We start from the raw sequence: 27,886 nt of genomic DNA, 5'->3' as shown, positions 1-27,886 counted from the left end.
GCTTCAGTCCCTTTTCTCCCTTTGGTCACAAACTGAAACAAAACTATAAGTTTGGACCTAGGAAGAGAGACTTTGAACAAGAGGGGCCCAGCATGCTCCATGCTGTGCTCGTTGGGTAAGGCGTGAAGAAGAGTGCCAGGCTGAGTGAGCGGTACACACAGATCCTAATGGGGCGATGCAGACAAGAGCATAGGAATCAAGGTGTACCTGTCTAGGCAATTGTGATAGTGTCTTTGGGCTTGATCAGGACTTCATTTTATTCCTCCTGAGCCTAACTGTTTCCCCCTCCATTGTCCTTTATTTATTGCAGGGTGAAAAGATCCTTTACACATCCCAGTGCTGAAGGAGTAAGATTTCTTGCTTCCTTCTGCGGTTCTGGCATCTCATTCGCTGAGTGCGCCTTGCCCTCTGTAATGGTCCCAGCATGAGCCAAGATGAATAAGAATAGACTACCTTAGGCCAGTGAGTTGTCCGGTGGTCATTACTGACCATGTATATATATCTCCATCCCTTATAGCCACAGCCTGAAGCTGAGACACCAAGGGTGGAGCCCAAGTGAGTGGCCACCACACCTGCTTATGGAAAATGGCGAGGAGTAGGGGTCTTGTCTCGGGCCTTTGGGCTTCCAGGAATGTCACCAGATCCCAGGAAGGGAGGCTGAGAGAAGGGACAGCTGGTAAGTAGCGGTGTTACTTCACTCCCTGGAATTCAGTGCGCTCTCCTGGCCTTTGCCCTCTCAGTTCCTCAGCCCTGTGATGAGGTCACACACTGTCTCCTGCCTCTGAGCAGGACTGTAGAAGGTGCGCCTTGCCTGCCCTCAGCGGCTTGGCTCTCAGGCCAGGCTTGGAGCCCTGGGGGCCATCGGGTTTGTGCAAAGCAGCTGGGGTCCCTCTGTTAGTGTTTTAGGGTGGTAGCAAGACCTGAGTCTGGACCTCATGAACTTGCATATGCTGGGGATTGCTAGGTGCTCTCATCCCCCAGAAGCAGAGAGCTCACCTTCACCATCTGTTGTAAGGTCATAGCGTCACTATGGATCTAGCCATCTCGCCACTGTCTCTTAAGGCTATACAAACCTGGGGCCCCGTCGCTAGTCTTGAGGTGGGTCGGCCCTCGCATCCTGCCTCTGCCCTGTCAGTGTTCACGTCCTCGGTCCTGGGAGGGGACTGCTGCTAGACAAAAGAAGGCCTGTTTCCAGAGGACGAACAACTGACCGAGGTTCGCGGTTCACGGGCCACAGCTGACCTGCACACAGCGTTTGGCTGCGGCTAGCACAGTGTCTTAACTTTAGGCAATATTCAAAACTTGGAAGACTTTGCATAAAAATCTAGATTTCTGACTCCTCTCAAAAAAGTGAGAAAATGTGCCACCATTGAGCTTCCTCCCATACTTTCGTGACCGCCTGGGAGAAGCTGTAAGGTCTGCCTTTCAGATAGGACCTTGCTCCCTGGTCCCCTGCGCTCTCGCCAGCAGAGGGGATGTGTCAGAGGCCGTGATGCACACACTTGCACCATTTTACTCTTAGAGAAATCTCTCTCTGTATCCCATGTCTATTCAGAGGAAAAACAAAAAAGGGGGGGGGGATCGTGCATTTCCAGGAAAATGGGGAAGGGTGTACTTTGTGGAAACAGAGCTGCTTTGCACTGTAACCTTCTGGCCCCTACAGGCATTTGAATTTGCAGATCCCTAGGTTACCTCCTATGTTATTAAAAGAGCTCACACTTTATGCAGGGAGGCAGAGTATAAGTCTTATTTTCATTGTGGGACAAGAAGAATCTTTTGAGAGTTCTACAGCAGTGGCAAGGTCCCAAACAAAGCCAGAGGTCCCTTGGTACAATAACACCAATTCCTGCACTCAATCTTTTGTGTAAAATCCTTGTATAAATTGGGATAAACCCTCAGCTAGTCCAACTTGGTCTCTTGGAAACCATCAGATTCTCTCTAGCCTGGGAGGTCAGGGGCAAGTTCTTAGCCATGGCTTTGCAGTGACCACATGATTCAGTGGTAAATGTTGAGCTCAGTAAGCCTTGATTAGCAGGCACACACAAAAGTACATTTAATGTTACTATGTTTCAAATTTGGAAAACAAGGTGGGAGGCTTAGGAAAATATGCAGAAGCTAGTGATTTCCAAACAAGGAGGTACACATAGACTTTCTTGAGGGGGAGGAACACCTTGTTTTTATCAAAAAGGAGTGAGAGTTTTGTTATTTGGGCAATTTTTTTTTTTTTTTGGCTGCGTTGGGTCTCCGTTGCTGCGCGCAGGCTTTCTCTAGTTGCGGCGAGTGGGGGCTGCTCTTCGTTGCAGTGCGCAGGCTTGTCAGTGCAGTGGCTTCTCTTGTTGCAGAGCACAGGTTCTAGGCACGGGGGCTTCAGAGTTGTGGTTCGCCGCGGGCTCTAGAGCACAGGCTCAGCAGTTGTGGCGCACGGGCTTAGTTGCTCCACCACATGTGGGATCTTCCTGGACCAGGGCTCGAACCTGTGTCCCCTGCATTGGCAGGTGGATTCTTAACCACTGAGCCACGAGAGAAGCCCTTTGGGCAATTTTTTGGTTTTGGTTTTGGTTTGTAAAAGCACTGGTGGCCTGCAACAGGTAGGACCTTTCTCATGGGCCCCTTGAGGGTCTACCTCAAGTTTATTCTCTCTCACAGAGGATTATAGCCAGGAGCATTCCCTGTGACCCCAGAACTGGAGGTAGAAAGTTCCAGAAGTGATCTGGCAGGAGAGCCCAGACTGCCTGGAACTTTCCAGAATATTCCATGTACCTTCAAGCAGAGGAGTTAATCAAGCTTATTAACCATCCAACTCTAAGCCTTTCCCATGGCCCAGAACTAGGCCCATTCCACTCTGGTGGTATCTATACCCACCTGCCTCAGGTCTTTCGTGTTTTTCATGCTGGAGCTGAATACAGAGGGCCTCACTCCCTGTGCGCTCTAAAACTGAGTCTGAGCTCTTGAGGAAGGTGAGGGGTGTGGAAGGCCTTTTGAAAGACCCCATCTGGTTCTCATGGTAAAACTTTTCTCCCTTCCCAGTCCCTCCCTTGCCTGGGTCATTCCTTCCTCTTCTTCTTACCTGCCCTGGGGAGGGGAGGCTGAACCAGACTGTGGACATTAGCCTCTGCCTTGTAGAGGCTGCTCCCCAATTCACAATAGTGGAGGGAGGCTTAGGCATGACCACCATTAGCCCTTCTTCCTTTTGGTTACAAACGAAAAACTCCCTAGAAGCATGGACCAGAGTGGGAGGCCAGGCCGAGAGGGGCCCGGCTTGCCCCAGGCTGTGTGGAGAATGTGGGAGGTCTTCTGGGGCTGTTCAGTCTTCTGTCATCTCAGGCAGGCACCTGGTGTCGTCTCCAGCGTCCCTGGTCTCCAGCACGTCAAGTGCTAGCAGTGAGAGCAGGAGAACCACGGCCACTGTGGGATGAAGCTTCTCAAGTGGGCACTGTCAGTGCTTTGCCCCTGCTGGGGGTGAATCCGACTGGACTTGGGCTTCCAAAAGCTCAGATGGGCCAGTCCCTCTAACTATTGCCTGTATTTCTTAAGAGCTCATCAAGCAGTCACTCAGGTGCTGCTCACTCATCTTTAGGGATGGGGACCAGCCTACCAGCCGCAGCACCCGTGGATCAAGAGCCTCATACTGAGCCAAAATCTGGCTCCCAGTGGTTTCCACCCGTTGGTCTTGATTCTAACGTCTTGCTCTATGTGAAGCAGTCCTTTAGAGACTCAGAGGCTAGCCATCACATACTTGTGTGTAAAACAGATCCCTCAACTGTTCCGTAGGGGACTTAGCCCCAATCCAATCCTCTTTCTCATTATACTCCAAAGGTGCTGTTTTGGGGTTCCCTTAGAGTTTAAAACTTCAGTAAAAAGTAAAGCCAAACCAGCACTTGCCTCATTCTAGATGGTTATAGCCCCACTAACATGGACCAAGATCACGTTAGCTTCTACAGCACTCTGACTGTCCCCTCTTACCTGCAGGACCTTCTGTGACTTCCTGCCAAACTTCATCTCATTAGGCTTGACCTAAGCTGATCCAAGACGTATTCCCACTCTCTCATCATCTTGTCCACAGTCATCGGCCAAGCTGGTCACCTAATGTTTACCCAAGCTGAAGACAGGTAGCTTCAGCCCTATGGAACCCTCTCCATCACTCAGTGGGGGTGGTCATTTGGCAGGCCAGAGAAGGAGCAGGTACCATCCTGACTGGGCTTACAGGCCACCCAGGAAAAGAAGGTGCATACAGGTGAGGCAGTTGGAGAACTGTGATGGAGCAGAGTGTGCTCCTGGCCAGAAGTGCTGGGAAGTTTAAGAGTTAGGGAAGACTCCCATGGGTTGGTAATCAGAAAAGGCTTCATGGAAGAGGCAGAAGCAGTGCTGGACCTGGACAGCCAGGCTTTGGATGGGCAGAGAGGAAAGGAGGGCATCTCAAGAGTAGGAAGCACAGGAGCTGAGATGTGGAGGCTCCAACAGCAGAGTGGCTGGATGAGGGAGCAGAGAGAAGTCAGGCAGCAGCGTCATCCTCATCATCACATTTATTGACGGCCCCTGGGAGGCGGGGCTGGGGACAGAACATACAAAGACAAGGACCTGCCCTCAAAAAGTTTCCATTCTAAGGAGACGGGGACAGAAAAATACAGAATGGTCTTTCCGGGGGAGGGCCCACTCTCACCTGGTGCAGGTCAGAAGCCCCTGGCCTACCTTGCCCCAGGGTCTGGAGCATGAGTGGGGCCTGACCACCTGGCTCCTAGGTGGTGGACCCCAGAACGGGGGGAAAGGTAGGCTCAGGACATGATGGAAAACACTCCTGTCAGCCTTGGCATTGTGCAAGCCTAGTGGAGTGGCAGGGGGCGATAGGCCCCCTAGGCAGGGCCCTTGAAGGAAGTGGGCATCTTCCCAGGCCCCCATGAGTAAAGTTCTTTCACTGGGGCTGGCCCATCACCCGGGAGGCCCCAGCCGGGGAGAAAAAGGCAGAGTTTCCTCAGCGGCAGAGGCATAATACCCTGCCCACCCCACTCCCGGCCCTCTCTCTGGGCATCTTCCAGGTGACCCTCCTCCCCAGTTCAGCCTCCAGGGCCAGGGCCTGCCTAGGGCCAGGGGGAGGGGCCTGCCCCTCCCCCCACCCCGGCGGTGGGGGAGGAGGAGGAGCCACGCATCAAGTTTGTCTGGGCCCCCCAGTGGGGAGCCATACCCTGGATCCTACCGGTGGGGGGGCTCTGGCTGCGAGGGCCGAGGGCTCAGCAGAGGGGCTGGGCCTAGAGGGCACCCGGGGGAGCCCTTCAGCGGGGGCACTGGGCGGGAGTCCAAGGGGGGCAGGCTCCGGGGCACTGCTGGTGGCCCCCGGGCGGCCCCAGTGGGCAGGACAGCGGCAGCGGGGAAGGATTTGGGGGGATCCGCAGCAGCAGTGGGGGCTGGCTGGCCAGACCGCTCCCGGCGCCGCAGCAGCTCCTGCAGCTTCTCCGCCTGGGTCCGCCTCAGGTGGGCCAGGGCACGGCCTCGTTGGAAAGCGGGCAGGAAAGCCTCCAGGCTCTGCTCCCCCAGCAGCAGCTGCTCCATGTGCTCCTGGGACAGGAGGGAAAGGACAGTTCGGGAGGAGCATGACCAAAGACTGAGGGCTGGTCCTCTCTCCTCCCTCCCTGAACCCTTCCCGATGGCGACCGCCCACAGCTCGGGCATGGGGCACCTGCGTCCAGCCTGGGCCTGCCGCGGTGCTGAGGATGAGCGTCCTCTACTCTCAAGCCTTGATTTCCTTACTATCACCAGACCTGCTGGGCCAGGGATGAGGCGGGATCAGAGATGGAGACCCACTTGAAGTAGACAGGTGTCTCTCATCAGGGCCAGGGCCCTCCTCCTCCACCTCTTCAACTCACTGAGCACTGTGCTCCCAACCCAGCACTGAGACATCTGTCCCAGCTCCTCTGTAGACCCAGCCTAAGCTGCCCTGAGATGTTCACAGGAAGTTGGGGGAAAAGTTACAGGTGGGGACGGTGGGCCTTGTGTCCAGTGCGGACAGCAATGCAGCGGGCACTCCTGGGAGCCAGGCACTCAGGGCAGGCTTCCTGGAAGGGGGGCTCTCAAGCCTGCAATGTAAGAATTGAGGGGAGGGGCATGATGATAGGATGGGGCCCCCCTCCCGGTCCCCAGGCCCAGCTGCCCCTTCTCTCACCTCAGCCTCCTGCTCAGCTTCCTCCAGCTCAGCCTGCAGCCAGCCCAGCGCGCAGTGGGGGCTCCAGCGGTGCATGCTCTCCTCTGAGGGCCACAGAGGGACAGAGTGAACTAGCCCCTGCCCTCAGGGCCTGTCACTCAGGGCAGACAGACCAGAGCCCCAGGGCCCAGACCTGACTCTCACTGACCCTGTGTGTGATTCTACGCTTCCCCTCCCCTCTCTGGAGCCTCAGTTTCCGCATCTGCACAACGCGCCTGCGGGATCCATTTATGCTCCTCCCCCCAGTCCTAGTGCGAAAGAGGGAGCAGGGGCTTTGTCTCCTAAAGCACCCCAGGCCCTTGGGCTTTGGGCCCCATTTTGGCCTCTCGAACCCAGCTCTACCCATCGACTGCTCACTTTCCCAACTCGGTAATTTTCCAGCAGTAGCACCCCTCAAACTTGCCTGGGGAATAGGTCTGCCCAAGTCCCAACCTTCAGAGCCTGGCACTTCCCAAGGCCACCCAGCCAGATGGCCAGCTGCCCCCCACCCCAGGCAGTTCTCCCGGCCGTCCCTCACCCAGTCGCTGCAGCTTGTCTGCACAGCTCTCGGCCACCTCCCGAAGCTCCTGGTACTTGATGGCCAGGGCAGCACGGCCCATCTCCAGGCGGGGCCGCAGTGCCAGGTTCTCCTTGGCTAGAGCGTAGTTGGAGGCCAGGCATGCCTCGCGCTCCAGCTGCAGGCCCTGGAACTGCCGGCAGGGAAGAGCCCAGAGGCCCATTCAGGGAGTCTGCCCATGGCCACCTACTGCCACCGTGGGCGACAGTGCCCACGGGCCAAGCCGAAAGCTTGGCTTTCCTGCCCCAATCTCAGGATGGCGAGCCAACAGGTGGAGGAACGATAAGAGCCCAGACCCCACTTTGACTCAGTTTCCTCTTCCACAAAGTGAGCTAAAAACATCTACCTTATAGGGTTGTTGTGAGACTTAAGTGAGGAAAACTACGAAGGCCTCTACAAATGTTAGTTAATTTTTAATTTTCAATTAATATGTCTGCTCAGGTCCCCGAGGAGTCCCCCTCCCTCCTCTGTCCCATTTTCCATGCATGGGCAGCTTCCCTCTCATTCCAGGCCTTTGTCTGTTTCCTCCTCAGGTGTTTGTGCCGAAAACACTCCCACCCCCTGCTCTTACTCTCCAGTGATGTCTTCACCCTGTCCCTGCACAGCACCCCCTCAAACCCCCCTCTCTTCCCTCGCACCCCCTCCTCTGCCCTCCAGTGGAATCCCCACACCGCAAGGAATACACACCCCCTTTTCCTCCCTGATCCCCTAGCACCTGCTCCCAGCTTTCCTTCTCTTGCAGAAAGCAGACCCCTTTCTTTCCTGGCCCTGGAGAACGCTATTTCCTTGTTACTAGGCGGGCCGAGCCTCCACTCCCTGCCCCTGGAGAACGCACTACCCTCCATCTGTCCCCTATAGGATGCACACGCCCCTCCTGCCTGCCTCCCTCCAATGTACACTTTCCCTTTCCGCCCCCCCGCAGACAACCAGCCCGGGCCTATCTCCTGTGAAATATACAACTTTCTCTTATGGTGGCCTATGGAATACACGCCTCAGCTTTCAGTACCCCTCCCCACCGGAAGACACAAAGCCCCCTCTTACACCCCCAGACCACGGAAGCCCTCCCAACGGCCCCCCCAGGTGTCACACAGGCCCCTAGTTCTCCCCATGGAAGGCGCCTCCCCTTTCTGGCCCTACAGACGTGGGTGTGCGAGCCAGGGCCCCCACAAACAGCCGCCCCCCCGCCCCCCGGAACACACCTCCCTGGAGCAGCCGCTGTAGGACACGCCTCGCGGCCATCCCGGGGGTGCACGGGCGCCTCCCTGGGTCTCCGGCGCCCCACCCGCCCCAGGCCAGCTCAGGGCGCCCCCTCCCCCGGGGGCGGCTCCACCGGGCCCACTCGTACGTGCCAGGCTCCGGAGGCTCCTCGGCCCGGCCGGTGCGGCCCTTCGGTCGGTCGGCAGGTCCGGCAGGCCGCGGCCCGTCCCCCGAGCCCCCCGCCCGCGCCCCCCGCGCTACCTTCCTGCTGAGCCGCACGATCCGGTCCAGCTTGGGCTCATCCTGAAGCAGGTCCCGGAGCTGCCCGGTGCTGAGGATCCCAAAGCGCCCCGGGCTGCCGGGCTCCGGCCCCGCCCGCGCCGCCCGGGCCCGGTACATGCCGCCCGCCCGCGCCCCCAGCTCGGCTGCTGGCTCGGCCCGCTCGGCCCGCTCCGCCCCAGCTCCGCTCCGCTCCGGCTCCGGGATCCGGCTGGGGCTCTGGCTCCGGCAGCGCGCGCCGCTCCGCCGCCAGAGGGCGCCCCGCCCGCTCTTAAAGGGGCCGCGGCGTGGAGGCTGGGGGTGGGATGGGGAGGGGGCAGGCAGCTCCTCTTCCCACCCCGGCCGAGCCGCGCCTTGCCGCGCCTCCCACATCCGCAGATCGCCTGGCAACCCATCCTCCTCAAGGCGTCCGGATATCTAAGGCGCCTCTCCTTTCCTCTTCTCCCGGCCATCATTCACCACACCCCCAGGCACGGATTCTCCCACCCCAGGCCTTTACAGTTTGCAAGGCTATTTCACATTTACCCCGTGAATTCGCACAATTTTCTGAATTTGGCCGGGTGCCAGGAGCTCCTGCCCGCTGCTAACTTGGACAAGTCATTCACTTCCCCCAGCCTCAGTTTTCCTTTCCATAAAATAGGATGATAACACAATGTGAGGATTAGAGGTAGTGAATTGTTGAGTCCCTTACCTGTAGTTAGATGAATACCTAATACGAGTTATTGTTATTTTAAAGATGAAGGAACAGATTCTCAGAGATGATGTCACCTCCCCAAAGTCACATTACAAGTAAATGACAATCTCAGTTCTTCCTGTATGTGCAGTGTCCACGGAGTACACGATATCTCCATGCTGGGCACTGGGCTGGGCCCTGTCAGGGCATTGTCTCTACCCTCTAAGAGCTCATGGATTAAGGCAGAGTCACATTCTCACTCAGCTTACTTTAGTACAAGACAGAATGGTGGGTGTCATGGCTCGATGTCTTCCTTTGTGAGTCCCATGTGATGCCTGAGGATGTCATGTACCTTATCTTCACAACTAGGCTTGGCCAGTGCCATTGTCAGGAAACAGACACTCAGAGATTGTCACCTGTCTAAAATCAAACAGTAGTGAGTGAGCTTTTTCCACTTCACCACACTACTAAGAAAGCACCAAGGTGGCACCAGGGCACAGAAAGGCTCACCAGCAGAGGTGACATTTGAGCTGGGTTTTGAGGGATGAATAGGAGTTCTGAAGTTGAAGGAGAAAATAGTGAAACCAAAGAGAAGCCCATAAGCCAAGGCATAGAAGCTGAAAGTGCCCAACAAGGACTCTCCCAATCCAGCCAGAGCACAGGGGGCGTGGTGGAGATGTCTGAGAAAGAGACAAAACTGATGGAGTGGGGCAGGACAGACTTGCTGATAGACTGTGAAGGCAACACTTCTTCCACATTTTTATGGCAAGTGAAATTTGGTTTTCCTTTTCAAGATTCAGCTGGAACATCACCACCTCCAGGAAGCCCTCTCTACCTCCCCAGGCAGCATTGTGTGCCCCACAGTCCCTGATGTCCCTCCACCACAGTCCTGGGTATTATCAAGAGCTCTTCCACACTTCACAATTTCCTGGCTATGATCTCCCTGGTTCTGGTCTGCGTCCTCCAGACCCACTGTTTCCACTAAGCTTCCAGGGGTCTCCTAGACACTCCCCCTGTCCGGCCCTCCTTTGGCCGGGCAAGAGGCAGTCTTCACTCTAAGAGGCCCTGGTGAGATCTGATGGGAGCTCCTGCCTTGGCTTGTCCCCTCTTCGTCACCAGTCCCCCTTTGTTCAGCCCAGTGGGCCCCCTGTGGAATCCCATAACAACGGCCCCTGTGAAACTTCCCCACACTCCTCAGACCTCCTACACCCACTCCTGCCCCCTCAGTAGGTGACTCCACTGCCCATCACATGGGAGAGCTTCTGCCACTTCCTGCTCCACCTCTTTGGATCTTCTCTGCACCTGCCCCAGTGCCCTTTCTTCTCTCCTTCCTCCAGGAGGAGGAACCTCCCCTCATTCCAAAGCCAGCCCAGGTACCCTTGCTATGGGTCTCACCTTCACCTGCCCCTCCAGAATGCCTCCCCCACTGTGGTAGTTATGTCTCTTTCTTTCTCTGTCTCTTTCACCTTTAATTTCTGCCTTTAGACTGATACCTCCCTTTCACCACCCCCACCCAATATTTTGAAAGTACCCTGTTATGAACTGAGTGCTTCCCCCCAAAACTGATATGTCGAAGCCCTAACCCCAATGTAATGATATTTGGACGTGGGGCCTTTGGGAGGTAATTAGGTTTAGATGAGGTCATGAGGATGGGGCCTGATGATGGGATTAGTGCCCTTATAAGAAGAGGAAAAGAGACCAAAGTCCTTTTTCTCTCCACCAGTGTGAGGTCACAGCTAGAAGGCCACTGTCTGCAAACCAGGAAGAGAGCTCTCACGAGAAGCCAAATCTGCGGGCACCTTGATCTTGGGCTTTCCAGCCTCCAGAATTATGAGAAATAGGTATCTTTTGTTTCAGCCCCCCAGTGTGTGGTATTTTGTTATGGCAGTCCAAGCCTACTAACATACCATCTAGACTCTGTACTCCCTGCATCCATTTCCTCATACCCGCCCCCCCCACACCTTTTTCCTTGACTCAGTCTGACTTCACCCCACCACCACCACAACTCCAAGGGCACTGCACTAGCCAAGGTCATGGACTGCTTCTTACTGCCAGGGCCCTTCTTTTTCACATTCAGCGCCATTGACCATCATCTCTTTCTTGACCGCATAGCAGTCAGAGTCCAGACATTTCACAGGTGTCAAGTTGGCAAAAATTAAAAAGTCAGATAATATCAAGTGTTGGTGAGGATGGGAAGTGACAGGAATGCTTTTGTACTGCTAGTGGGAGAAAGAATCAATTCACTTTGGAGGGCAGTTTGACAAACTCGTAATTCAAAGGTGTTCATATCACACTACCCAGCTCTTCCCCTCTGCAGTGGACAGAATAATAGCCCCCAAAGGTGTCCACATCCTAATCCCTGGAACCTGTGAACTTGTTACCTTCCATGGTGAAAGGAACTTTGCAGATGTGATTAAATCAAGGATCTCGAGATGGAGAGATTATCCTGGATCATCCAGGTGGGGCCAGTGTAATCACAAGAGTCCTTATAAGGGGGAGGCAGGAGGGTCAGAATCAGAGAAGGAGGTGTGACAGTAAAATCGGAGGGTCAGAGTGAGCGAGAAATTTGAAGACACTACGTTGCTGGCTTTGAAGCTGGAGGAAGAAGCCACGAGCAGGCAGCCTCTAGAAGCCACAAGAGGCAAGGAAATTGATTCTCCTTTGGAGACTCCAGAGAGAGTGCGCCCCTGCCAATACCTTAATTTCAGCCCAGTGAAACCCATTTCAGACTCCTGACATCCAGAAATGTAAGATAATAAACCTGTGTTGTTTTAAGGCACTAATTTGGTAATTTGTTACAGCAGCGATAGGAAACTAACACAAACTCCTAGGAATTTTCGCTGTCTTGGACTAGGAGACAAGAACGGGAATGTTTGCAGTGGCTCTACTTGTAACGACGAAAAACTGGAAACAACCCAAATGTCCAATACAGTGGAACACTTCATTCTACACAGCAACAGAAATGGGCAAATTACAGCTACACGTGTCAACTTGGCTAAATCTCACAAACAATACAGTGAAAAAAAAGGCAGCCTCAGAAGACTACATTCAGTATAATACTGTTTATGTAAAGTTTAGAAACATGCAGAACCGTACTTTATATTATTGCTTGGAGATACGTACAAAGTAAAAGTACAGGAACAATAAATACCAAATTCAGCAGTGTGGCTGTCTGGCAGAAGAGGGATGGAATCGGGGAGGAGACAGAGGGGACTTCAATGGCATTAAGAGATAGTTCAGTTTCTTAGGCTGAGTGAGAGTACACAGGTGTGCACTGTATTATTCTTTATATTAATACTTTGGGGTAAGCCTGAAAACTTCTATATAAAATTAATAATTTTTAGGGTCAATTTTTAGACCTTAGCTTTGAAGTCAGACAGACCTGGGTCCCATTCTGACCTCTGCCACTTCCTATGTGACCAAGAGCAAAGTTCTTAATTCCCTGAATCTCAATTTTATCATCTTTAAAATGGGTAGTTGAAGGATTAGGTGACTTTATATGTGTCTACCACAATGTCTGGCACTTAGTCGGTTCTCCAAAAACAGCAACTGCAGTGGGTTCCTCTTTCTAGAAATGATCCATTGGATTTAATTTATGGGGTACCTACTATCTTCCAGGGGCTGACTGGAGAAAGGGAACACTTCATCTTCATGGTTCTGCTCCCTGATTCAGTCTTTTTTTAAAAAAAATAATAATAAATTTATTTATTTATTTATTTTTGGCTGCGTTGGGTCTTCCTTGCTGCGCGCGGGCTTCCTCTAGTTGTGGAGAGTGGGGGCTTCTCTTCCTTGCGGTGCACAGGCTTCTCATTGCGGTGGCTTCTCTTGTTGCAGAGCATGGGCTCTAGGCTTCTGGGCTTCAGTAGTTGTGGTGCGAGGGCTCAGTCCTTGTGGCTCGCGGGCTCTAGAGCGCAGTCTCAGTAGTTGTGGTGCACAGGCTTAGTTGCTCCGCGGCATGTGGGATCTTCCAAGATCAGAGCTTGAACCCGTGTCCCCGGCATTGGCAGGCGGATTCTTAACCACTGCGCCACCATGGAAGTCCGATTCAGCCTTTAAATTCATTATTCTCCAAGGATTCAATCACCACCCCCTCAAAAAAAAAAAAAAAAGCAGCTTTATTGAGATACATGCCATACAATTCAACAATTTAAATTGTACAATTCAATGGTTTTTGGTGTATTCACAGAGCTGTGTATCCACTGGCACAATTTTAGAACATTTTCATCACCCCAGAAAAGCAGCTCCGTGCCCATTAGCAGTGACTCCCCATTTCCCCCAGATCCCACCCCGACCACCAGCCCCAGGCAACTAACCTACTTTCTCTCTCTATAGATTTGCCTGTTCTGGACATTTCATACTAATGGCATCCTATAATATGTGGTCTTTTGTGACTGGCTTCTTTCATTTAATATATATTTTTAAAATAAATTTATTTTTTTAATTTATTTATTAATTTATTTATTTTTGGCTGCGTTGGATCTTCATTGCTGTGCGTGGGCTTTCTCTAGTTGCGTTGAGCGGGGGGCTACTCTTCATTGCAGTGCATGGGCTTCTCACTGCAGTGGCTTCTCTTGTTGTGGAGCACAGGCTCTAGCCGCGCGGGCTTCAGCAGTTGTAGCACGCAGGCTCAGTAGTTGTGGTGTGTGGGCTCAGTAGTTGTGGCGCATGGGCTTAGTTGCTCCGTGGCATGTGGGATCTTCCTGGACCAGGGCTCGAACCAGTACCCCCTGCATTGGCAGACGGATTCTTAACCACTGCGCCACCAGGGAAGTCCTAATATAACGTTTTAAAGATTCATTCATGTTGTAGAATTTATTAGTAACGATTCCTTTTGATTTTTTTTGTGGTACATATGTGACATGAAATTTCCCATTTTAATCATTTTAAAGTATACGGTTCTGTGACATTAAGTCCATTCCCCTTGTTCTGCAACCATCACCACGATCCATCTCCAGAACTTTTTTATTTTCCCAAACTGAAGCTCTATGTCCATTAAATACTCCCTCCCCATTCCCCCCTCACCCCAGCCCCTGACACACACCATTCTACTTTCTGTTTCTATGAATTTGACTACTCTAGGTGCCTCATATAAGTGGAATCATACAGTATTTGTCCTTTTGCAACGGGTTTGTTTCACTGAGCATAATGTCTTCACGGTTCTTCCATGTTGTATAGCATATCAATATTTCCTTCCTTTTTAAGGCCAAATCATATTCCATTGTATATCTATTGATTCCTTTTTATTACCAAATAATATTCCATTGCATGTATTTACCACAATTTGTTTATCCATTCATCACTTGGTGAACATTGGGGTTGTTTCATCTTTTTGGCTATTATGAATAATGCTGTTATAAACATTGTCATACAAGTTTTTATGTGACATGTTTTTTCCTCTTGCTTATATACCAATGAGTGGGTATATGATAATTCCACGTTTAATCTTTCTGAGGAAAGGCCAGACTGTTTTCCAAAGAAGTTGCGCCATCTTACACTTGCACTAGCAATGTATGAAGTTCTAGTTTCTTCACCAACACTTGTTATTGTCTATCTTTTTTTATTATAACTCTCCTAGTGGGTGTGAAGTGTTATCTCATGATTTCAATTTGCACATCTCTGGTGACTAATGATGTTCACCATCTTTTCATGTGCTATTGGTCATTTTTATATCTACTTTGGGGAAAAGCCTATTCAGACACTTTGCTCATTTTTCAGTTGGTTATTGGTCTCTTTATTTCTTCTTAATTAATTTATTTAATTTAATTTATTTTTGGCTGTGTTGGGTCTTCTTGCTGCACACGGGCTTTCTCTAGTTGCGGCGAGCGGGGGCTACTCTTCATTGAGGTGCGCGGCCTTCTCATTGCGGTGGCTTCTCTTGTTGCGGAGCGTGGGCTCTAGGTGCACGGGCTTCAGTAGTTGTGGCACATGGGCTCAGTAGTTGTGGCTCACGGGCTCTAGAGCAGAAGCTCAGTAGTTGTGGCGCATGGGCTTAGCTGCTCCGTGGCATGTGGGATCTTCCCGGACCAGGGCTCGAACCCGTGTCCCTTGTATTGGCAGGTAGATTCTTAATCACTGCACCACCATGTCCCTTGTATTGGCAGGCAGATTCTTAATCACTGCACCACCAGGGAAGTCCCATGTTTCTTTATTTTTGAGTTGTAAGAATTCTTTATATATTCTGGAAACTAGTCCTTTATCAGATATATGGTTTATAATTTTCTCCCATTCTGTAGGTCATCTTTTCACTTTCTTGATGGTGTCCTTTTTTTTTTTTTTTTTTGCGGTACGCGGGCCTCTCACTGCCGTGGCCTCTCCCACCGCAGAGCACAGGCTCTGGAAGCGCAGGCCCAGTGGCCACGGCCCACGGGGCCAGCCGCTCCATGGCATGTGGGATCCTCCCAGACCAGGGCACGAACCCACGTCCCCTGCATTGGCAGGCGGACTCTCAACCACTGCGCCACCAGGGAAGCCCCGATGGCGTCCTTTGATGCACAAAAGTTTTTATGAAAGTCTGATGAAGTACAATTATCTATTTTTTTCTTTTGTTGCTTGTACTTTGGCATCATATCTAAGAAACCATTTTCTAATTCAAGATCATAAAGATTTATTATACCTTTATGTTTTCTTCTAAGGGTTTTATAGTTTTAGCTCTTCCATTTAGGTCATTGATCCATTTTGAGTTAATCTTGTATATGGTGTGAGGTAGGGATCTGACTTCATACTTTTGCTTGTGGATATCCAGTTATCCCAGCACACACACACACACACACACACACACACACACATCCCTTTTAAAATGTGGACCTCAGGACTTCCCTGGTGGTGCAGTGGTTGAGAATCCGCCTGCCAATGCAGGGGACACGGGTTCGAGCCCTGGTCTGGGAAGATCCCACATGCCACGGAGCAACTAAGCCCGTGTGCCACAAATACTGAGCCTGCGCTCTGGAGCCCGCAAGCCACAACTACTGAGCCCACGCACTGCAACTAGTGAAGCCCGTGCACCTACAGCCCGTGCTCCGTGACAAGAGAGGCCACTGCGATGAGAAGCCTGTGCACCACAACAAAAAGTAGCCCCCGCTCACCGTAACTAGAGAAAACCCACGCGCAGCAACGAAGACCCAACGCAGCCAAAAATATAAATTAATTAATTAATTTTTAAAAAAAGTTCCTTTATGTTCTTTTGTAATCACTCCCTCCAGTCTCTCCCACACCCCTCAACTCCATCCCCAGATAACCCTGATCCGCTTCCTGTCACTGCAGGTTAGACTGCATTTTTGAGAATTTTACATAAATGGAATCATACAGTGTATACTATTTTTCTTATTTGGCTTCTTTCACTCAGAATAATTCTTTTGTTATTCATCCAGACTGCTGCATTTATCAGTTTGTTCCTTTTTATCTCAGTATAATATTTCATTGTATGGATATACCACAATTTGTTTATCCATTCGCCTATTGCTGGACCTTTCGATTGTTTCCAGTTTAAGGCTTTTTTGTTGTTGTTGTTTTCAGTTTAAGGCTTTTACAAACAAAGCTGCTATTAACATTGCATATGTCTTAGTATGAACATAGCCTTTCATTTTTCTTGACTAAATACCTAGGAATGAAATGACTGGGTCAGGTGGTAGGTGTCTGTTTAACATTTTAAGAACCGCCAAACAGTTTTCCAAACTGTTTTAACATACCCACCAGCAGTATCTGAGTTCCAGTTACTCCATATTCTTACCAACACTTTATATGCTTACTCTTTTTCTTTTTAGGCATTCTAACGGGTGTGGAATTCCTTTGTTTTGTTAAAAATAGTTTTGGTATATAGACACAGGAGTCTAAACAATAGATCATTTGTAGCTGTTTTGAACCTCATAAAAAGTGAATGCTCCGACTTCAGCCGTCTTATCTTTCTGCTGAGGGGGACACTCTCCTACCATATTATGAACATGTTCCCACAAGCACGGGGCTAGGTACACGGGAGGCTGAAGAAATAAGCAGCCTGACACCCTCAGCAGCCTCAGAGCTCCACCATCTTCCTTGTGAGGGGCTCAGACATTACCTGCCATCCTGAGGACAGCAGCCTCCTGGACGTCACCCCACAGCAGCCCTTCGATGCAGTATCTCCCACCTCTGCCCACAATCAGTTTCCCCCATACCCCCTTATTTGATTTAGACAGTCAGCATCCTGCCAGGCACTTAAGCTCAAATCAGGAAAGCCTTTCTCACCCCTAAACCTTTGATCTGTCGACAAATCCTCTTCACCCAATTCTGCCGACATTTACAAGTGTGTTATTTTGTTAACAAAGGTCCTGTTCTGGGGCTGGATCTAGAGTTGAATGAGACCCAAGACCTTTGGCAAAGTGACAGTCAGTCCCTTCAGCTGGGCAAGTCCTCCCTCCACCTCCCCAAGGCAGTTGTGCAGTCCTGGCCCAGCCGAGGCAGACATGCCCCTCCTGGGCTGAGCGCCCCCTCCCCTCTTTTATGGCTCCCTGTCCTCTCCTGGATGGGGTCTACATTTCTTTGTCTAATGTCTGTGTTCCTCTATGATTTTCTTCCTTTTTCCTTTTCCCCCATCTCATACTTGCCTATAGACCCCCTTCCACTCAAGCCAGACTCTTGACTATTCCCCAGTCTCACACTGCATCTCTACACCTCTCCTGCCTTTGCCCAAGACGTCCCGCTACCTAGAATGCCCTTCGTGGGAATCCCCTAGCGGTCCAGTGGTTAGGACTCCGTGCTTTCACTGCCAAGGGCCCGGGTTCAATCCCTGGTCGGGGAACTAAGATCATGCAAGCTGCGCGATGTGGCCAAAAAGAAAAAGAAAAAGAATGCCCTTCCTCCCAATGCCTTGTCCTAAAACTATTGAAGAACTGACCTATCCTTTTGGCCTAGCACACACCTCCTCCTCCACAGGCAGAATCAATCCTACCTTCCCAGCACACTCTGTCCCATCCCTGATCCCAGCCTGACCTGTACCAGAGTCATTAAAGACTCATACATCCCCACTCCTTGCTAGACTCGAGGTCCCCTGTGAGACAGAATCTGTGTCATTTTTCCAATCCCAGCCCCCAGCACAGGCTCTATTACATGGCAGGTGCAGGACCAGGACACCTGGACTCAAATTTCACTGTATGAACCTCAGACAAATTACTCAGTATCTCTGTGCCTCTGTTTCCTCATCTGTAAAATAAGGAAAAACACCCAGCCCATTTTGTGGTTGAAGGGATTCAATGAATAAACCCACATAAAGGGCTTAGGAAGTGTAGGCAGGACCCTGGCAAGTGGTCAGTGCTTGACAAATCTTAGCTAGAAATGGTAGTAATTTGTTGCTGAAATGAGACCCTGTCCTCACTCTAAAGAATCTTCATATAAAGGGGGAGATACCTTCTACTTATCTTCAGGAGACTTCCTTAAATGAGGAGACCCCCAACCCTCCCCAGTTTCCACTAAGGGAGGGGGAGCCATCCACCAGAGTCATTTAACTCACCTCCCTTCTTTCTCAGCGTCAAAGTAACCGTGAACGTCCTCCTCCTTCAGGAAACCTTCCAGGATTGGACTGCCTCAAGGAACTTCTGCTTCCCTCTGTCTTTCTCTGATGTGAAGGCCATCCCCTCCACCCTGCTTCCCATCTTCACCTTGCTCTCCTCTTATTCTGCAAGGAATGTAACCCTCCAGACCACTTCCAGATCAACCTGAGGTTTTTCTATAAGTGTAGCTGGAGCTAAGAGGGGCCCTGGAGAGAGAAGATCCTGTCGGAACTTCCCTGCCTCCCCTGTTTTACATATGGGTAGGATAAATCTAGGATGCTCAGTTAAATAGGAATTTCAGATAAACAGTATGAATAATCTTTTAGTGTAAGTATGCCCCAAATATTGCATGAGACATACTTAGACTTAGTGGTGGGGTTCAGGGAGAGGGCAGAGGCATAGGAGGAGACAGGGACCCAGGGGAGAGAAAGGAGGTCAGAAAGAGGTTCCAGGAGGAACCGGGAGCTCAGGGAGAGTATAGGGTGTGTGGAGGGGGAGGGCTCCATAAGGGGTGGTTGTGTGTGAGAAGGGGAGGGCTGCCCAAGGAATGCGAGTGGGGATCGGTGAGGACGATGGGAAATCAGGCAGAGAGAGCAGGTCTCAGAGGCAGGAGGGGGCTCAGGACAGGGCATGAGTGGAGCTGGCGCTCAGGGAATGAATGGGTCTCGGTGAGCAGGATGGGAACTCAAGAGAGAAGAGGGGCTGCGGCTCAGGGCGTAACCGAGGCTGTCCCAGGCTCTGCCTCTGCCCACCTGGGCCTGGCTCCACACCTGTGGCTCCTCCCTTCTCCAACCCAGCCCGCGGGTTGGGAGCCGGGCACTAAGCCCCGCGGAGAGGGAGGTTAAAGGTGAGCGGCACGCGCCGGTCGCAGACGGGGATTGGCAGGCGCCTGGGCTCATGGCCCGGGCCAGGGCTGCCCCACAGGCCGCCGGCTGGGTGAGCGGTTGCCACCCACGTGCTAAGGAGAGAAGGAGGCACCGGATCAAGGGGCAAAGGACACCCTGAGGGGGCGGGAGGCTGGGGGCCGGGCAGTGCCAGCGTCCACACCCGCTGCGTAGACAGCGCAGAGCCATCTGCCGCCGGCGCAGAGAAGACACCGAGAGCGAGTGGCGTCGGCCCGGAGCACCCCGCGTGCGCCCCGGACGCTGCACGGACGCAGCACGGGAGACCCCGTGGCCCTGGCTGGGAGCCACCACGCCCTCCGCAGATCGCGCGGAATCCAGGTAAGGGGCGTGGAGGGGGTCAGGTGGGGGCAGGTGCCTAGCCCGAGGAGAGTCGGAGCCTCCGTTATGCTGGACCTCAGTCTCCCCACCTGTCAAATGGGGAGGGGCGCTTCTATGGCTCTGCTGAGCTGAAGGGGTTAATACTCTCGTGTACCTGCCCCCCTCACTCAAGCCGGGGGTGGGGGGGGCGGGTAGCGAAGAGGCAAGCTCATACCCCAGAGAGGGCTCAGGATCAAGAATCCAAGAAGAGTTCATCCTGCCTGCCCTTCCAGGAGGCCCACAGGCTCCCACTGCTTCCTCGGTCCCACCGGCTGGGCTGGGATTGAATCTTGGTCCAGGGGGCTCTCCATGGAGCCGAGTGTGGGTCCAGGAAGCCAAGAGGGAGGGCCTTCCTCCCTGTCATTCCCCCCTGCCCTGGACAGTTGTGGGTGCCAATAGAGAAGCTGGTTCCAAGTGGGCCCTGGATCAGGGCAAGGACCCAGACTCCTCCGGGCTGGTCAGGAAGAAGCCAGCTGTCTCCGTGGGGCAGGGAAGCCATGTGGATTCCTAGTCACCAGGCTTCTAGTCAACAGGTAGGGACTAGGGAAGTGGTGAAAGGCATCCCCACTGGTCTGGCTCAGGGAGGCCAGGGCTCCCTGCCGGCTCCCAGCCACCCTTCTCCCAGCCACACTGCCCCCAGCCCCAGGTCTCCTGAGTCCACCTGCGGGGCCAGGAAGCCAGAGTCAGGCCTGGACTGGGTTTAGGAGCTTCAAGCTCTTGTCTGTGTCTGGCTGTGTGACCATGGGCATGTTACTTCCTTTCTCTGGGCCTGGCTCTCCCTCTGTGACATGGGGAGGCTTGTTCCTGGGCCACTGGTATGGAGACAGGGACAGAGCAAACTGGGACACCAGGATGCTTTGGGGTACAGGGCAGCCCCCCCCAAACAAGGTCTCTGGTCCGTCACAAGGAGGATGATGTGACAGGGTCAGTTGGATCAGGTGGCAGGTGAGGCCAGGGGTCTAGCCCTGGCCTCCATCTTGCCCAGGTTCCTCAGCATCTGGCCAGATCCTCAGAAGAGGGGCCTGGGACTCTCAGGCCTGGGAACCTGAGCACTGGGCTCAGGCCCACCCTGGGGAGGCTCAGCTCCTCAGCCACAGGGCAGAGACAGCTTCTGGGGAAGGAGGGGGGTTCCAGCGGAGGAGCTCTGAGCTGTGACAGTCAGGATTCTCCCTCTCTTGAGAGGGTGATTCTTCTGAATGCGCCCCTCCACCCCTACCCCCTTACCCCTCTAAGGACACAATCTACCTTAGACCTGGGCTCAGTTTGGAATTGTGCTCAGGGCTCAGGCTGGGATCAGGACTCAACCTGCGCTCAGGTGAGAGGGCCGCTGAGAGCTGGGGTCAGGGCCCCACGTGGGGTCATGGAACGCTGTGAATGAAATCCTCTGACACCGGTGCGGGTGACTTTGTAAGCTGAGGTGGATGGGAATGAGCGTTGACAAACTGCAGAGTGGAATGGAAATGGGAGGGGCCGCGCTTTGGAGGCTCCCACGACCTCACCTGCCCAGACACTCAGACTCCCCTCCCAGGGTCTTCCCTCTGAGGCTGCCCTTGACCTCGCTGCTGGCCCTGTGGCGGGCAAAGGTGGGCTGAGACCTATGTTGGCGCTGTCGGGCTGGGAGGGGCCCTCTTTAGGCCAATTCTCACCCCCTGGTCAGGGCTGAAGAAGGGGTTTGGGCTCGGAAGCAGAGGAAGGAGAAGAGAGGGCCAGCTGGGAGTGGGAGGAGGAACTGAAACTCGCTGTGCACCTACTGTGTGCCAGGCACTGTGTGGGGGCTCTTCTGTCTCTGTTTCCTGCTTCCTGATAACCTGAGATGGAAGAGGATATTCTCTCCACTTTACGGATGAGGAAACAGAGGCCTAGAAAAGTCAAGGCACTGGCTCAAGGTCCCACAGCCTGGAAATGGCAGGGCTGGGTTCAGACCCAGGCAGCCTGATTCCAAAGCTCTGGTTTCTGTTCCCACTGCTCCTCCAGTGGGAGCAGTCCTCTCCCACTGCTCCTCCAGTGGGAGCAGTCCTCTCCCACTGCTCCTCCAGTGGGAGCAGGTCCTCCAGGTGACCCTGTCCTCTGCTGGGCCTCACTCTGCTCATCTGTAACCTGGGCCTAAGCATTCTTACCCAGACTGTTGGGCAGCCGTGGGCGAGTGTGTGCTCTGCGTTCAAGGAGCAGCACACAACAGGGGGTGTATTCATGGGTGCTCACGGGTGTCCTCACGGCCTGTGCCCACCTCATCCATTTCTCCACCTGTCTTTCCTGCTCCTGAGATACAGGGCAAGGCAGCTCATGTTGCGAGGTGGGCTAAGCTGACCTTGAGTAGGGGACCCTGACAGACCCCAGCAGGAAGGAACAGGACATGCCCAGGACAGGGCCTGGCACCAATAATTAGGTGACACCTCCTCCTGGCTGGCCCTGAGTTATGGAGGTCAGCAGGCAGGTGGGTGAGCAGATGACAGTCAGCTGCTGGGGGCCCCCAGTGGCCCCATGACTCTGGGTGAGAGAGATGTGCCTCCCTGGGACCCCCTTTCCATGTCAGTCCAGGAGTCTGAAGCCCTGATGAGGCTGGTGTGGGACCACAGTTGGTATGACTCCCAGAGCTCCCAGCACTGAGGAAGCCTGGGGATTCTGGGCAGGGCCGAGCTGACTGTCAGCCCACCCGCAGCTGGTTTGAGATGGCTTTTTCCATCCCTGAGTCCCCTGGTGGAGGTTGTCCCCTCATTGTCTGTATCCTGCAGCACCTGGTTCTTTCTCTAACACCATACCCAGAGCTGTTGGCTAGGAAGGAAGGAAAAAAGAAAGGGCAGGGGTGGGAGAGGCAGAGAGAGAAGAAAGAAGGAAACCCACACTTACCATGTGCCAACCACTGGCCATCATTCACGTATTTCACTTAATCTTCACAACAACCCCCTAAAGTAAATATAACATCATATCACCACACCCATTTTAAAGATGAGAAACCAGGGGCTTCCCTGGTGGCGCAGTGGTTAGGAATCCACCTGCCAATGCAGGGGACACGGGTTTGAGCCCTGGTCCAGGAAGATCCCACATGTGCGGAGCAGCTAAGCCTGTGCGCCACAACTACTGAGCCTGCACTCTAGAGCCCGCGAGCCACAACTACTGAGCCCTTGTGCCACAACTACTGAAGCCCGTGCGCCTAGAGCCTGTGCCCTGCAACAAGAGAAGCTACCGCAGTGAGAAGCCCACGCACCGCAAGGAAGAGTAGCCCCCGCTTGCTGCAACTAGAGAAAGCCTGCGCACAGCAACGAAGACCCAACGCAGCCAAAAAATAAATAAATAAAATAAATCTGTTAAAAAAAAAAAAGAAAGATGAGAAACCAGCGCTCAAAGCCCATTATACCATTCCCTCCTTGTATAGGGGTCTCACTCAGAGAGGACTCCAAAGACACAGAACAGGGGCAGGTTTGAGCACTACAGTACACGCCTCTGTGCCAGGGAGTCCTGGGCGGCCCGGGCATCGTCTGACCCTGACATTTCTCAGGCAGGCAGGGATCTGAGCGGCCAGGGAGGTCCTGGCCTTGACAATCATTCCACCCCTCCAAGGCACCCCCATTCTACTCTCCGGGGACTGACTCTGGGCAACCACACCCACACCCCGCCTCAACACACAGAGGTGGCCAGAAATGCACAAAGAAGGAGGCTGCACTGCCAGGCGCACCTGCTTTCCGGCCCTCTGTTTCCTCCTCTGTAGAATGGGTCGACTAACACAGTGGGCCCTGTTCTACCTCTCCTGGCCCGCTCTCGTGAGACTCGGATGGTGCAGCTTGGAGGGCCCAGAGCTGGGAGGCAGGAGGCCTGGCGTGGTCACTGACATGACATGCTAGTGGTCTGAGACAGCCCCTGAGCCAACTCAAGCCCCACTTTCCCTCTGTGCAACGAGGTCTGCGGACACGCGGCCTGCAGCCCTCTCCAACTTACAAACTTCTAGGCCGTGGATGTGAGTCTTGAGCGGCTGACGAGACCCTAGTCCTCACGCCGCCTCCTAGAGAGCGTAGGGAGAAGGGCTTGCCATTCTTTCGTTGACTCAGCAAAGCACCTACTGTGTGCCAGCCGCCCCTTCCACCCTGGCCCCTGCACTTCAGCTCTGTCTTGGGTGGGCTTATCTGATACTTGATATTTAGGGGCGGTCAGGTCATCCTTCAGTGCCTCTGAGCAGCCCAGTGGAAGGACACACTTGGGCTCTGCCTTCGGACACACCTGGCTTCAAATCCAGGCTACACTACTCATTAACTGTACGACCTGGAATGACTGTCCTACTCTCCCTAACACATGTAAATAAACAACTCCCTGAGCTAGGTGTGCTCTGTAGACTGGGGACCATCAGCCCTATGTGCAGGTGTTTGGGTGGGTTGATTAGACACGACAACCAATGTTCAGGGCCTGGCAGGCCACTGGGAGGCCTGGTTGTGGTACAATGGGAAACACACATATCTAGTTTTTGTCTCTGGTTCCCAGCACACAGCTCCTAAAACCCATGGAATCTTCAGAGTGATAAGTGTCTTTTGTATGCTAATGAGATGACTGGTGGCCCCCTAGATAGTTCTGAGCTGGTCACTAGGAAGATCAAGGCATGATTAGAGGGTTGGAACTTTCAGCCCCACCCCCCATCTCAGGGAGGGGAGATGGCTGGAGATTGAGTTCAGTCACCAAGGGCTAATGATTTAATCGATCGTGCATATGTAATGAAACCTCCATAAAAACCCCTAAATGAAGGCGTTGGGAGAGCTTCTGGGTTGGCGAACACATGGAGGGGCTGGGAGGGCACATACCAGGAGAGGGCATGGAAGCTCTGTGCACCCTGCTCCCATACCTTGCCCTGTGCGTCTCTTCCATTCAGCTTTCCTGAGTTGTCTCCTTTATGCTAAACTGGAAAGTGTAAGTAAACAGATGTCCTGAGTTCTGTGAGCCTTTCTAGCAAATTATGGAACCTCAGCCAGGGATCACAGGATCTCCTGATTTATAGCTGGTTGGTCAAAAGTACAGGTGACAACCTGGACTTGTGATTGGTGTCTGAAGTGGAGGCAGGCTTGTGGGACCGAGCCCTTAATTTGTGGGATCTGATGCTAACTCCAGGTAGACAGTGTCACAATGGAATTGAATTGGAGGACACCCAGCTGGTATTGGTGAATTGGAGAAGTGTTGGAAAAGACATCACGCATTTTGTGTCAGCAGTGTTGTGAGTAAAAACTGCCCACTGGCAAATGGCAGCCATCGGCATTTTTACAGACGACAGACTCTTGGTGAAACACCAACTCCAGGCTGGCCCCCATCCTTTGCTCTGCTGTGATGCCAGTGGCACATTCTGCTCCCCTAGCTGTTTACAACACACAAGAGGCTGGCTGCTTCTGCCCATGTTACAGGGAGGGCAGCTGAGGCCCAGAGAGGGCAGATGACTTGCCTGAGACGACCCAGCCTCCCTGATGAGCCAGCCTCCTGGGCCTTATGCCCTGAAGGGAAGGTGTCCCCATGGGGTCCTTGGGCCCTGCAGAATGAGAATAAAGTGTCAGACAAGCTGGGGTGGGAAGCTGCACCCCCAGCTTCCCCAGTGTCGGATCAGCCGAACAGGGAGTCTTTTCTGCTGTTTGGGCAGCTTTGATCTCTGGACTTCGGGGTCCTCAAAAAGAGGGGAAGGGTTCCCATACCATCTTCTACTCCTCTTGTTTTCTTTACTTTTTTGGAGGATTTCCCCCCCTGGTTTCAAAAGCAATACACAGGTATTACCCAACTTTAAAATTTATAGACATTTATAAAGTAAATGTCTCTGTTACCCACCCACCAAAGACTACCAGTATCATAGTTTGGTGCCTGTATGTCCAGACTTTTCTTCTTTTTTCATATGTGTGTTTAATATTATTAATTTACTCACATGGGATCACACTTCACCTATTGTTTTATAAGTTTCTTTTTTAATCAGCATTGCGTCTTAGTGATTTTTTCCTATTTCTACAGCTGTAACAATGATGACAGCTAGCATTACTATGGAAGCACTTTGCAGGTATTAATTCACTTAATCCCCATTAAAAACTATGAGAGACAAATCCTATTATCACTATTTTACAAATGAGGTTGTTAACAGCTACATAGTATTCCACTGTAGGGACATCAAAATTTATTCAACCATTCTCCTGTTTCTCAGTATTATAAACAGTCCTGCAAGGAACATCCTGGTACATCTTTGCACGCTTATGAAGATATTTTTATAGGACAGATTCCTGCAGTTGAAGTTGGTGGGTCAAAGAGTACCAACATTTTTGGTGTAATAGATTTTGCCAAATGGTCCTGCAAAAATATAGTCCCATGTTACTGGTCCACCGACAGAATAGGAAAAAAGCCTCACCTGGCCCATGTTATTCCTGCCTCTTCCTGGCCTGGGATAGGGGTTCTCAGGCTGCCCAGGAAGCAGCCACAGTGCTGAATAAGAAGTTTCTGGGCAGGGAATTCCCTGGCGCTCTCACTGCCAAGGGCCCGGGTTCGGTCCCTGGTCGGGGAACAAAGATTCCACAAGCTTTGAGCCGAGGCCGGAAAAAAAAACAGTTTCTGGGCAGATAACCCCTCTAGTTATGCCACAGGCCACTGTTTTCTTCCTCCCCAGCTGGCACTACACACCAGTCACCCACTCCCTGCCCCACTATGGGCTTCACCCCAGGGCCCTAAGGGAATGACTTCCCTCTCCTCTCTACTATTCAACCATACTAGTCAAAAAGTACAAGGTCAGGAATTAGAGCCTTGTGACCTCAAGCTCATAAGTGAGGAGTAATCATAATCCCTGTTTTTCTAGTCTCCCCCAGGACAAGAGGAGAGGATGTGTCTGAATGTGCAGTGGCTCCTGCAAAGGGCCAGGCTGGCTGAACTTTGGGCTTTGGGCACAAGAGGGATGGGCAGAAGCCCTAGCCTCAGGGATCCCACAGGGTGGCTGATGGGGAGTGTGGATGCAGGAGGAGAAGAGGAGGGAAGGAGCTGGAGAGTGATTGAAGTGGGCCGGGACTGGAACTAGCCCCAGCGTACGTTTCCAGAGGTCCTGGGGCCTGGTTCTTCTGGGACCACGTGGGGAAGCCCAGGCTGACCCTCGGGCCGCTCTCCTCAGGAAGTCTTCCTGTCCTCCCCCTCAGTGCCCTGAGCACCCACTGACACCCTGGGACAGGCTCTGGACTGTTCTTTCTCCAGATGCTTCCCCTTCCTCTCCTGGGCCCACCCCCCAGCTCAGCCTACCCTGGAGCAAGAGCTCATGGGAAGCTGCCTGATGTAGTGTCAGCCCTGGGTTCAAATCTCAGCCCTGCCACCTACTCTGTGAGAACCTGGGCCAGTCGTGCTATAAAATGGGGACGATAGTCCTCGCCTTGCCCCTCTCTCAGGGAAATGTGATAATGACCTGGAGGTCACTTCGGCAAAGGGTACATGGGTGTAGGCTGTGCCATCTACCAGAGCTTCTCTAAGTGCCTGCAGTCCATACAGACAGGCAAAGGGCTCATTTTTATTTTCGATCGGCCATGGATGCATAAGTATGCAAAAAAGAATAGAAAACGAATTACTATAAAAATTAAATTAAAAAATAGACAAATTATAAGCTCAGCTTCTTCTTATTACATTCAACTATCGGATTACTCCATTAAATCAATATAAATGTTTCTAAACACTTGCTCTCAATTTATGTCTTTTTCTTATCTCACGAACTGGTAAGGGAATCCATGAGCTGGCAGTGGCCCACGGGGCATGCTTTGGTGCAGATGCCTCAGCGCACACTGGAGCCAGATGAGGGGCAGGGCCGGGAGGTGGCTGCCCGGAGCACAGCAGCTCTGTGGGCTGCTGGCTCCCTGCTCTCCCCAGACCTGCCAATCTATGGCTCCCCAGCCCTGCCTTTGCCCCTGCTCTCCCCTCCCATAACAGCTTCTCCCTTCGCTGTGTGTCTGCTTCCCACTTTGTCTTTTGAGGCCCACCTCAAGCACACCTTCATCTAGACAGCCTTCCCTGACTCACAGCCTGGGGGACAGGGAAGGCTCTCTAGAAGAGGATGTGCTTGAGGTAGGCCTCGAAATAGTCCCAGGCACTATTTCTGCCCCTCTCTGAGTTGCTGGTGGGCATGCCTCACTCTCCCATGCAGAGTTGCTTGGAGGCAGGATGCAGGTTATAAGTATCTGAGCATCCCCCCACCCCCCTACCCCTGGCTTAACTGAGGGCCTGATACCCGCAGCCAGT

The 27,886-nt window shown here is 52.7% G+C and overlaps 2 protein-coding genes across 2 annotated transcripts in view; one reads left to right on the top strand and one right to left on the bottom strand.

Annotated features, from left to right (window-relative positions):
* DNAJC30 (DnaJ heat shock protein family (Hsp40) member C30) overlaps positions 1–27,886 on the top strand; it is a 31,208-nt gene extending 3,322 nt beyond the window's left edge. Inside the window, exon 2 of the transcript XR_016387761.1 lies at positions 518–27,886. The gene's annotated coding sequence lies outside the window, so the exon portion shown is untranslated. The remainder of the gene's footprint in view (positions 1–517) is intronic.
* Positions 4,160–8,380, bottom strand: VPS37D (VPS37D subunit of ESCRT-I). The gene is given in 5 exon segments (XM_089895769.1): positions 4,160–5,550; positions 6,155–6,237; positions 6,711–6,882; positions 7,949–8,024; positions 8,026–8,380. Coding segments are annotated over 5 exon segments (1,014 nt in total). The 5' UTR covers positions 8,346–8,380; the 3' UTR covers positions 4,160–5,187.

The sequence above is a fragment of the Delphinapterus leucas genome, chromosome 15 (genome assembly GCF_059928025.1).
Source record: "Delphinapterus leucas isolate spDelLeu-1000000601 "Yukka" chromosome 15, BTC_Dleu_Yukka2, whole genome shotgun sequence".
Taxonomy (NCBI): domain Eukaryota; kingdom Metazoa; phylum Chordata; class Mammalia; order Artiodactyla; family Monodontidae; genus Delphinapterus; species Delphinapterus leucas.
The sequence above is the reverse complement of the archived record's forward strand: the minus strand, read 5'-3'. Positions and strand labels throughout refer to the sequence as shown.